The sequence below is a fragment of the Brassica oleracea genome, chromosome C2 (assembly GCF_000695525.1).
Source record: "Brassica oleracea var. oleracea cultivar TO1000 chromosome C2, BOL, whole genome shotgun sequence".
NCBI classification, from domain to species: Eukaryota; Viridiplantae; Streptophyta; class Magnoliopsida; order Brassicales; family Brassicaceae; genus Brassica; species Brassica oleracea.
The window spans coordinates 3,414,568-3,426,613 of record NC_027749.1 but is presented as its reverse complement, the minus strand read 5'-3'; the positions used below and the strand labels follow the sequence as shown (position 1 = coordinate 3,426,613).

The 12,046-nt window shown below is 33.3% G+C and overlaps 1 protein-coding gene and 1 pseudogene across 1 annotated transcript; both read left to right on the top strand.

The window, feature by feature from the left end:
• Nucleotides 1-7,531: 7,531 nt before the first annotated feature.
• LOC106325911 lies at nucleotides 7,532-8,586 on the top strand (annotated as a pseudogene).
• Nucleotides 8,587-9,659: 1,073 nt separating this feature from the next.
• Nucleotides 9,660-11,503, top strand: LOC106323188 (F-box/LRR-repeat protein At3g58980-like). The gene is made up of 4 exons (XM_013761342.1): nucleotides 9,660-10,493; nucleotides 10,732-10,775; nucleotides 10,864-11,019; nucleotides 11,102-11,503. Exons 1-4 carry the CDS (start codon nucleotides 9,740-9,742, stop codon nucleotides 11,429-11,431), a joined length of 1,284 nt encoding a protein of 427 aa, XP_013616796.1. The 5' UTR covers nucleotides 9,660-9,739; the 3' UTR covers nucleotides 11,432-11,503.
• Nucleotides 11,504-12,046: the final 543 nt, after the last annotated feature.

Genomic DNA, 12,046 nt, shown 5'->3' with positions numbered 1-12,046 from the left:
TGAACGACGCTGCTATTTATATGTAAAATGCACGGAAAATCATAAAGTTATTTCATTATTTAAGTTTAATTTGCTTCAAAATTATATACAGCACTTCCGAAAAAACGACCAATGAAAATATATTAACATAAACACTTGTAAAACGACTAATGAAAATTTATTGACGAAATTAACATATATTAGAATTTTATAAGATTATGCTACTGCTAAAGGACTCTGAAGTTTTGTAAATACGACTCGCGTCAATTTGGAACTAGCTATGATAAACACTTTAGTTGTAAAACGACCAATACAATTTTTTTACCAGTACAAATTTATATTACTAGATTAAGAGTTAATAGTTTAACTAGATTAACGAAATAATTAAACATACATACTATAAGATTATGCTGCTAATAAAAAAATTTGAAGTGTAAAATATTAATCGAATCAATTTTCTGCAATAACTTCACTCTTAAATGCATCACTGAAACGTAGAAACTTTCGGTGACATTAAAATTTTACAATTGTATGTACTCACACCTATCAGTGAACGCAAACCTAAAGGCTCCTACAGAGAATTCCTATACTGGGAATGCACATCATTCGGAGTTTCTAACCTGGAAGATTTTAGAGTTTGTTATACTGATGGCGCTTGGAAAGAAGGTGATAAGTTCACAGGACAAGGGTGGTTTTGTAGAAAGAGTGGATCAACAGAGGTCATGATGGGGGCGATGAATCTTCGTAGAAGTTTATCACCTCTCTATGCTGAATGTGAAGCACTAATCTGGGCAATGAAATGCATGAAGACCTTCCAATATTCTGATGTAGTTTTTGCGACGGATTGTTCTCAACTAGTGAAGATGGTGTCGACACCTGAAGAATGGCCTGCCTTTTCTACACACATGGAAGAATTCAACCGAAGTAAGATTTTCTTCCCTTATTTTCGGATCAGACATATTTTTAGAGCACACAATACCTTGGCGGATAAGCTTGCACGTGGTGCGAGGAGTTCTCCTTCAGCTTTGCTTTATGTCGATTCAACTCCACCGGTTTGGCTTGCTAAATCGGCTGGAGATTCTAGTTAGTATTTGAAAGTTGTTGTCAAAAAAAAAAAAAAAAAAAGGTCACTAATACTACTATTTACTAAGGGTAAAATAGATAAAATTTATAATTTGAGTATTTGTTCATTTTTAATGTTAAGAAAAAAACTGCTTGAAAGCTACATAAATTGGGGCGAGTATCCATGAATAATTTTGTAAAGGAACGGAGAGGAATAAAATAACACGAATGAAAATGAATAGTTGTTCATTCTCGAATTTAACAAAAAATAATTTTGTTCTTTATTTCTCTACAAAATAAAAAGAATGAGAATGAAAAATTATTTCTTGCGAATAATGATTTTTTTTAAGAACGATAGGAAATGCATTATTCCTCATTATTCATTTGTCACCATTCATACCTTTTATCTTCGGGACTCATCAAACACAAAGCTCCGGTACTCGTATAAATTCATAAAGAAAACCTTCACTTATTAACTTATATTTCTTACATCTCAAACCTGTTTATAATTATTTGTTTGCTTTAATAAATATAAACAATTTAAAAGTACTAGAACTTTATAAATGATTTAGCAAAATTTACATTAAACTTGATTTTTTAAATTGCTAGACTAGGGTAGCTAGATCATCTCCAAACCTACTCTATTAAATTAAACTTTTTAACAGTACTATTTTCATGGGAAACCTGAGTTAAAAAGTTAAATAAAACAATAAATCTCGTAAAGATGGAAGTATCGACCCGTACGTGATTTATTAAAGTCTATATATAGCAATAAAGTTCAACAATGTAATGGTAGTTCAAATTTCAATCCTCGTGTTGTTTCGAGGGCCTCGATCGACGGCAAATATCTATTCACATAAGTATAACGTAGTTACGCAGTACTCCCTCTGTTCCTAAAAGATTCGTATTCTAGTTTTTTCACACATTTTAATAAAACACATTAAATTTACATATTTTTTTGTGTTTATTTTTTTCCCATAATTTTAAACCAATAAAAAATCAATTAGTGCAATTAAGTTTTTTGAAGTTTGCAATTAGTTAATAAAACATGTATTGAAAATATAAAAAATGGATTTTTTTGAAACAAAATTTTTCTTTATAATATGTATCTTTAAAAAACGGAGGGAGTAGTATTTAAGATAAGCCGCTATGAATTATACATCGCATTGGCTTGATTTTCGTAAGCCGGATCATTTTTAAAATCCAACTTATTCAAATATTACATGGAGACGGAGTAACGAAAGACTTGCTTTACCCGCATGTAATACAACGATATATATATAACACGTACTAGCAGGTCAACTCCAAAAGTAAAACAAGAAACAAAAAGTCTGGTCTAATAAGTTCAATAAGAAATTAATATAACTAGGTAAGTTAATCGTTAGTGAATAATTCACACAATGCGATTTATCGGCTCTTTATTTTCCTCAAGGGTTCCTCGATCATCAAGGAATCTCCTAAATTATCATCAATCAGATTTGCCTTTTCTTTGGAGTGCTAACTATAGAGTACACAAAAGTTCAGTTTTTATATCATCAATCATACCAATTAAAACTCAAACTTATGCCTAAATTATTAGATACTAACGTAGTACGTACCTATATTTATAACTACTATTATTCATTTTTTTGTTGGAACTCAACTAATATTATTCATATATATAAATATTATCCATATAAATATATAAACACGTAACGTCTAGTTATATTTACAATATTATATAATGTAATCTTAATGCGCAAACACGAATATTCCTATCAGTATGATATATACTTCGATTAAAAAAAATATAAACAGTCATAACCACGTCATCTCTTATCATTGGAAACCACATTAGTGGACATGCTCAGACATTATCATATCATATGATATTATGATTACTGGCACTATTTTTTTTTTTTGACATCATAGTAGACTAGAAGCCTATGGATCACCGGTTCAGATAGTCAAATCGGAGGTAAAAAATCGACATATAGCATAGCTGAAGGAGAACTTCTCGCACCACGTGTAAGCTTGTCCGCCATTGTGTTTTGTGCCCTTGAGATATGTCTGATCATGAAGTTGGGGAAGAAAGTCTTACTTCAGCAGAATTCTTCCATGTGTGTAGCGAACGCCGGCCATTCTTCAGGTGAGAACACCATTTTCACCAATTGACAACAATCCGTCACGAATATTACATCTGGCACTATTTTGCTTAGTATATTAACTTTTTTTTTTTTAACAACTTAGTATATTAACTATATATTGTTTATTCAAAAACATTTATCCCATTGTCATTGATCCGTTGTAATTTACTAATTTACCCTTCTGATGCTATACATGCATCTAAATCTATTTGATTAATTATCAGTATCGTGAATTACTGAATCTTTGAACATATCACACATTTCTCGGCTTCCAAATGATAGTATATTTCTCGCGTGATAAATAATCAAAGCTAATACTAAGTAACTAGGTTAAGACCCAAGCCTTGTTCGGGATCAACATTATATATATAAATTATTTTATGTATTAAATATTTTCACATATTATGAAATAATAAATATATATTAAATAATTAAAAATCAGTAATTATTAAATATATAATTAAATTGGTGCGAACATATAAATCAATTTTATTAATCCAAAAAATATTTTTTTTATATTTGACAAGATATTTTATTAAATTTAAATGATACTTACATAGATAATATATTTTAGTATATTTTTAATATTAATGTCTATTAAATAATGATTTCTACTCAAATAGTTTTTTTGATCATTTGTATCTTTTATAAAAAAAAATTTAAATTACCGATAACAAAATTTTCATTGTGGAATTAATAGTTTTACTAATTTATAATTTAAAAAAAAAATCGACTTTTTACTTATATAATTTTTGTAATCATTTGTATTTTGTCATAACAAAAATTTTAAACCATGAATCATAAAATTTGAATGTGAGACTTTTAACAGTTTTAGTAATTTATAGCCATTTGTAAAAATTCAAAATATAACATATACATAAAAATCTAAATTTTTATTATATGGTTATTGTGGTTGTTTAATTTATTTAATAGTTTAAAATTAAACAAATATGATAGAAGATACACTATTTTTTTATCAAATCTTTATTATTCAAAATCATTAATTGTCATATATACTTTAGCCATATTAGGCAATTCTGTAAATTTTATTTAAGAAAATAATAAAGTACAATAATGATGAATTTATTGTTAATTTAATAAAAGCTTATTATATAATTAGATGGACCAACATATTTCTCTAATGATTCTAATAATCATTATAATGATGACATATGGCTACAAAAATTAGAAGTGATGCTTCTCAAATAATATATAGGGGATAACGAGTAATTTAGTAATACGTATTTGGTTAGCTTAAGCATTAAATAGTAACGGATATTCATTTTAGCATAGTAAAACTTGATATGCTAATAATTTTTCTAATTTAGTTTAACTTAAATAAAAATCTGGATGGAAGCCCCCTTGGTCCACTGGTTTGACTAAAGGTTCATTAATGCTTCTACACCCAGAAGTCTGGGGTTCAAACCCCAGAAAATACCAAATTATGCAGATTATGGAGAAACAATTTACAAGAGATCTTCAGCTTGGTGCAGAGCAGACCATCGAACATAGATCTCATAGGACGGTTCGGAGTAGTGCAGTCAGACGTGTATTCTCATATGGTGGTAGAATTGTCGGCTGTAAAATCGTCTTTGTAATATTCTCATCGTTGTAATAGCATAATTTATCAGATGTTAAAAAAATAAAAATTAAAACCTGGATCCTCCGATATGCCGATTCCTGCCCAAAATTGATAGAAAACCTAATCTTACATATACGAAAACTTATACTACTATTTGTTTTGGTCGAACCTTGTACTAAAATAAAATGCATTTTTACATACGTATCTACTAGCTTATTATAGTCATTTATAGTTCTTTGTGAGGTATACCGTGAAACATATTCGAGTTTAATTCTTTCATTACACGTGTACATGTGTTTAGGTATATGAAAGCGATACATGTATATATATAGAGAGAGAACGGTATATAAATACATGTATATATGGAGCATTTGCTAGGTCAAATCATCTTTCTTCATCCTCTCTTCTGTTCTGCTTCTCCTTCTTTTTGTTTGGGGGGTTCTAATCTCCTTATATTTCCTTCACCATATCCATCATACCAAACCAAAGCTTACCTCTTAAGATTATTACAATAGACAACACATCAAATGAAAATGTATTACCGTTGTTCTCTTATGTATATGCGTACATAATTATATATATTATGCGAAAAGAAAGCGAGTGAAGGAATACTCCAAGGTACTCCATGCATCATTAACATTCTTTACATTAATCTCATGACTCATCGTTCTCGATTAGGGTTACTTTTGTAGGGTCCAATCGCACCCCCCCCCCTTTCCAATTAGTTAATTATGAGCATGCTGTTAATTAGCTACTGTGTTCATCGTTAATAATTACTTTTGTAGAGCTATATTTACTTTAAAGCATGATCATATTATTAACTAGATGGACTTCTTTTAGGTTGCATGTTTGAATTTTCTTTGTTTTCTTATGAAAGTATTCTTTTTTTCTTTTTTTGAAACACAAAATAAATTCTTATGAAAGTGTTCATATATCGAAATTTAGCTGATAAACCATTTACGCAGAGCATATATATATATGGCCATGTGTGTATGGACATCAGTATAGCGTATGAACATGCAAATTACATTTTCTAAAATTTACCCACCAGTTTGCACTTTCACCTTATACAAGTGAAAAGGACAATAAAACAAGGTCCCACTCTGATAAAAAGAGAGAAAACAGATTATAATCTCAAAATACAAAACATATATTCTTAAAAAGAGTGATTTCGATTCCTTAGTAAATATGAGCATAAAAATACAACTCTACAACATTTCCAAGAGTCAAAAGCAACATCTTCATGATCAAATATTTTAATTAATTAATTTATATATGCACGTATCTAATTGAGGGAGATTCCTATTAGACTTTGAAGAACTATTAATTTATAAGGCGACTGATTATCAAGTGTTTCATAAGTTAAGTTGGGAGGGCTAAACTGTACATGGACCATAATCTATTGCTTTCTTAGTTGTATTTTACTACGGGCCACGTAATTGGGGCATAAAGACCCGGCAAACCACGTGAAAGAGTATCCTTCCCACTAACCATCCACGTTATCACATTAATCTTTTAACATCCTTTCTTCTAGCTAATCATTACGATATTAGTTATGTACTAGTATGAACCCCATGCTTCACATAGGAATATTTTTTGCTTACAAAACAATTTCAGTTTCATAAATGTTATGTATAAAATAACTTTAATTTATACGGAAATGTGTATATAATGTGGAGAACAGAATTGGAAAATGGAACTCGACACTAACTTCAAACAATGAATGTCCACAAAGTTGACTAAACAATATTGAATTTTGTAACAATGAATGTCCACAAAAATTATGTTTAGCTATCAATTGCACCTTGCAAGGTCGAGTCCAAAAATTCTCTTGGAAGCTTTTCTCACAGCAACCGTTTCCTGAAACTAAAAATCAAACTTAGAAAAAAGCAATTTGGTGTCAAACAAAGGATTGAAGAAATTACATGTAGACGTGAATACATGGATTCTCTTTGTTGAGCTTCTTACTTTAACGCATCAGTCCTCCCTCGCGAATCTGAATCACAAAGAGATGAAAATCTCTGTCTCCAAGCGATTAACAGAGACGGCGATTACTGCGTACTGTTGCCTCGTCTAGTTCCATTATCAGAATCCTTGAAAATTTTGCTGAGAAAACCAATTAATGAAGCATTTACCCTCGTGCTCCTCCAACGGAAGCAGCTAGTACATACATCCTAACTCGAATCCGTTTCTGGATTTGGCACCTAAAGATGTGAAAGAGCTCAGAAAACGATCGTGGCCGAGGAATTTTCCGTCTTTAAAGAATTGATTAGTGTATTGAGATTGCATACTTTTCTTAATTTATATTAGACAAACTGAGAGTTTCTCTGCCACTCGTTAATCAAATTCTAGAAATATATAGAAATAGAGAAAAATATATTGTCGAAAAAGGAGGATAGTGGTTAGTGGGTTAGGGTTCATGCAAAAGAAATTGTTGCTACAGTTTCTTTCTTAAATATTATTTTGTTTTAATTGTATTAAATATTATGTGGCAAATTTTTATTGGTAAGCTGACTTGTGCTTTAGTATATAAGAGATTTGATTTTTTTTTTCTTTTGGAAAAATTAATCACAGAGACATTTGTGGATAGAGTTTTCAATGGAATTCTTACTTATCATAGTCTCTTGTTTGAAAGTCCATTTGAGAACTCATCATCATCTCTCCTATTTTTTCTTTATATTTATATTATTAATAGGTCAAAAAAACCCCTTTAAAACCTAGCAATGGAGATGGCCTAAGTCCAAAGTACTCAAAACTTTTTCTTTTCTTATGTAAATGTTTGACAAAATTTGACAAGAGGAATCAAATTAGTACTAAAGCATCTATCTCCCTGCCGTGGTATACATGCGCTATAAGAGAGCGTGAGGGACTTTTGAATCTAAACTTAGAACTGTCTTTATGTGAAAGTGCATGGAAAATCTCAAGTTGTTGTTTCCTACACCTCTCTGTTTCCTTCATTTTTCACTATTAAAGCAAAACCTTTCTCAAACTTTGATCCATAAATCCATACATTTATATATATTCATATATCTAGTATTGATATATGTAACGTATATACAGAGTAACAAAAGCTCATATTGTTTCTCTATTTTTTCTAGCAGGCAGGGTTTAGTTTTGATGGAGGAAAACCTGCATCGAGTTTCACGTAGTCCCGATGTCGGGACCCACAATCAAAACGACTCCGTCGCCGAAGACAACCGTCGACGACGGCATTACAACCACCATACTCACGGCGACCAAGTTAAATGCTCAGGCAGGTCGTGGGCGGCTGCGGCTATTGCTGATTGTGTAGCGCTCTGTTGCTGTCCATGTGCCATCATAAACTTTCTTACTCTCACTTTCGTCAAGGTCCCTTGGATAATAGGACGGCGATGTCTCGGAGGCAGACGGAAGAAACAGAACAAACGGAGGCTGCACAAGAGACAACGCCGTGGTAAAATCAACAGTGAAGACGGTTTCATCATTACAATAACCGTCAGTTTGAGACGGCCGTGGAAGATGAGAAATGCGGTGGTGGTAGCGGCGGAGATGATGATGATGATCACCGGTTTGTGGTGGAGAGGGATGGAAGTTTAACGAAGGAGGAGGAGGATGAGGAGGAGAAAACGGCGTCGGTTAGAGGGAGTGAAGAGTCGAGAACAAGTGCAAGAGTTGAATGAAGCAGAGAGAGTGTGGTTAGAGTTGTATCAGATTGGTCATCTTGGATTTGGTCGAGTCTCCTTCACTGGGATTCAATGATTTAATCGATCATTTTTAGGATTTTTAAAAAAGTTAATATTCTGAAATTTCGGAGAATATAAAATGTGAATTTATCTAGCCTAAATAATGTAAAATTTGATAGTGTAGTGTACTAGTGTACATCTAATAGTAATAGACAATTAAAAATTTTCACATTTGAAACTGAAAACTACATACTAATCCCTCTGTTTTCAAAAAATGCATATTCTAGATTTTTCACATATATTAAGAAAACTCATTAAATATGCATTGTTTTTTGTGAATGTGAAGCTTGGGCCTCACCAGAAGTAAAATGGGCCAGCGACAACACCATATCCTCCATGGGCTGAGTTCACAGCAGGCCCACTCCAGCTCATAACACCTGATCACATACGAAGCATATATAATAGATGTGAGTATGATGATTAGGGCAACAGAAGCAATAATAAGGAAACATCTGATTAAGGCAACAGAGATCAAGCAACGAGGTACACAGCAAGAGAGAAGAGATATCAACAAGGATAAATAGCTTAGATTTAAGTCTATTTGATCTAAGGAGGTTGATTGTGTTCTCTAGCTAAGTTGAGGTTGATCCTATTGTAATCAAACTATCTAGTACACTGATTTGGTGTGACTAGTGTCTCTTTGATCTAGTGGATTTTGGGAGCAGAAGTTCTCCCACGAGACGTACCGCGCCGAGGGCCGGGAACTCGTTAAATCGTTTGTGTCTTTACTCTCAGTACTAGACCTAGGTCAAGATAACTTCTAACCTAAGTAACCTAAGATAAACATTCTACAGTGAATAACAGTTTTTCATAATTTTTATCCAATAGAAATTCAATAAACACCATTAATTTTTTTGAAACTTACAATTTTTCATAAAATCATACATTGAAAAAGTAAAAAATGTATCTTTTTGAAACAATTTTTTCCCCAGAACATACGTATTTTAGTAACGGAGGGAGTACAAAACAGTTCACATTTTGGTAGAGAGTGTGGTTTAAGTTCCTTGTGTAATTTTCCGACTCTTCAATGGTTACATTCTGTGTCGGTTCTCTTACATAATATCCAAATTTTAAACGGTCGAAATGTCTTTGACCAAAGGAAAAAAAAGGTCGAAATGTCCAAGTGATCAATCAGTATAAACCGAATAGATAACCGGATCAAACTAAACCATGTAAATACCAGACGCATTCTCATTTCCTTTGTGTTAAGTACCTTAAACCTAGTAGCGTTGCAGAGGGCTGCTTCAACTTCCCTTCTCTTCAAAGAAATGGCTCGGTATGTTTTCCTTCCCTTCACACCAAATCTCCACTTTCCCAAACCAAACACGGCCTTGTGTTTCGCTGCTAACCGAAAACGTTTCATGGATTCTGCTGATCGAGTCATGTTGGCTGTGTCAGGCAGTTGTTCTGCCATAAGGAGCTTCACTCTGAATTCTCCACTCCATGTCGACTCATCTCATACCAAACGTTGGACACGTAACGTGCTGAACTTTAAAGTCTCGGATTTTATTCTTGACAAAACAGCTTTTGAGTCGCTAGTCTTGGATGAATCAGCTTGCAAAACACTTGTTGACCTGAAACTAGATGGTGCTTTTAAAATCCCTATGCTTCTTGAGGACACTTCTTTTCCAGCTCTTAAGTCTCTCACTCTTGCTGGCGCACACTTCTGTAGTCTTGGATCGTTTGAAAAGCTTATTTCTGCTTGCTCTTTACTTGAGGAACTGACCGTGTATTGGATTTTTTGGGAACTTTGGAAATGTTCTCACATCCTGTCCTGTCCGAACCTTAAGAGACTTTCCATTATATCACTTGTCAATTTTGTAGTTGAGTTGGGGAGCATGAGTTTTGATATTCCCAATCTTGTCTACCTGGATTACTCTGACGATGTTCAGCGTCAGTATCCAGTTGTTAGGCTTGACTCCCTTGTTGAAGCTAAACTCGAACTTATGGTGAAATATGGAGATCGTGATGGTTGCGATCCATCGAATCTTTTTAAAGCATTGAGACATGTCCAGAAGCTTAGCTAATCATTCCCTCAAACTGTGGAGGTAATTGCTTATCATCTCCCTTGCATTCCTTGTATTAATATATTTCAGCAAAAAAGGAGGACCGGCCCTAAGATTTTAGAACCTGTAGATAACTGGTAAGAATCTTAATAAAAAAAATTTCTTTAACAATTTTTTGGAGATTTTATGTTTATGAATAATAATTTCTTAAAATATTAGAGGTTATATGTAATGTTTCATTTGCCTATATCAAGAACAAGTTTCCATGCAGGCGGAGATTATAAGAATATATGCTCAAGTTCCATGAAATGTTTGAGTCCATATGAAAATGATCCAAAAATTGCAACTAGTTGATGATGACTTAGTTCATTCTATTTTTGTTTCAGATTTTTGATTACTACCGTGAAGCAGTGCCTGTGTTCGAAAACGTGAGCCAGTTATCTCTTATAACTGATTTTGGCTTCTGTTCATCTTTCTTGACTCTACCGTCTCTACCATATGTACTGAAGAAATTTCCAAATGTACACACTCTCGTCATCGAGGTATCATCCAAGAACCCAAAAAGATTGATGGACAAAACGCAATGTATAGCAATCTCTAATAAAATCTTTCCTCTTGCTTCAGGGTCCCTTGTGCGGCCATGATCATTCCAAAATTGTTTGCGATTGCTTCTCCGTAGATTTTGTTAAACTAGCATCTCCTGTGAAGGTTCTAGAACTAACAATAAACAAAGGAAGTAGCGATGAGATGGAGCAAGTCAAGCGTTTCTTGGAGGACTTGTCATGTCTTGAGCTCGTCAAAGTTCGTTCTTTCCCAAAAGACGACGAGGAGAAGTTGAGTCTTGCCACGCGTTTGCTCATGCTTCCTAGAGCTTCTTCCAAATGCAAGATACAGGTCGAGTTTTTTTCAGAAACATCTCCTCGTTCGTGTTCTTATAGAATGGGCAAGATGTAGTAAAATCTCGATGGCTCACATATCAAATTATATCATAGAGAATTTTTTGTGTGGGCCATGCCTTATCTTTCATCCTCTATAACATTAAAACGAAAGTTCCATAGTTAGTTGTGTACTCTTTTGACTCTTCCATGTCTTTGGTTCTGTTACGTAATATGAAAATATCCAATATTAAAACGGTCGGAAGGAGTCCGGCTGGAACATCCGCTACATGGGCTCAATTCGCTCTGGTCACCTAGTCCCGCCGTACCCGAATGCAAGGGCTCATGGGATTAGTTTTTAAGTCTAGAAAACTTTTGGGATCCCATAATTATATTTAAAAAAAAAACAGTCCGAAGGTTCAAGGGATCAATCAGCATAAACCAAATAGATAACCGGATTAAACTAGACAACACAACAATGGATGTCAAACCATGTCAAAAAAACATACAATTTCTCATTTCCTTTGTGTTATAAGTACTCTAAACCTAACAGCGTTGCACAGGTGAAAAGAAGCTCTCTAGGGTTTAGCCAGCGCTGCTTCAACTTCCCTTCTCTCCAAGAAATGGCTCAGTACGTTTTGTTGACATGAAGCAGAATTAAGCAGCCAGACTTGAGAATTAAGCTGCCAGACTT

What these genes read in the sequence shown, in the direction of transcription:
- LOC106323188 (XM_013761342.1), top strand. Translation starts at nt 9,740, where the DNA reads ATGGCTCGGTATGTTTTCCTTCCCTTCACACCAAATCTCCACTTTCCC. An exon ending in TTATAAGAATATATGCTCAA is followed by an intron (nt 10,776 to 10,863) that starts GTTCCATGAAAT and finishes TTTTTGTTTCAG; the next exon opens with ATTTTTGATTACTACCGTGA. An exon ending in TACACACTCTCGTCATCGAG is followed by an intron (nt 11,020 to 11,101) that starts GTATCATCCAAG and finishes CTCTTGCTTCAG; the next exon opens with GGTCCCTTGTGCGGCCATGA.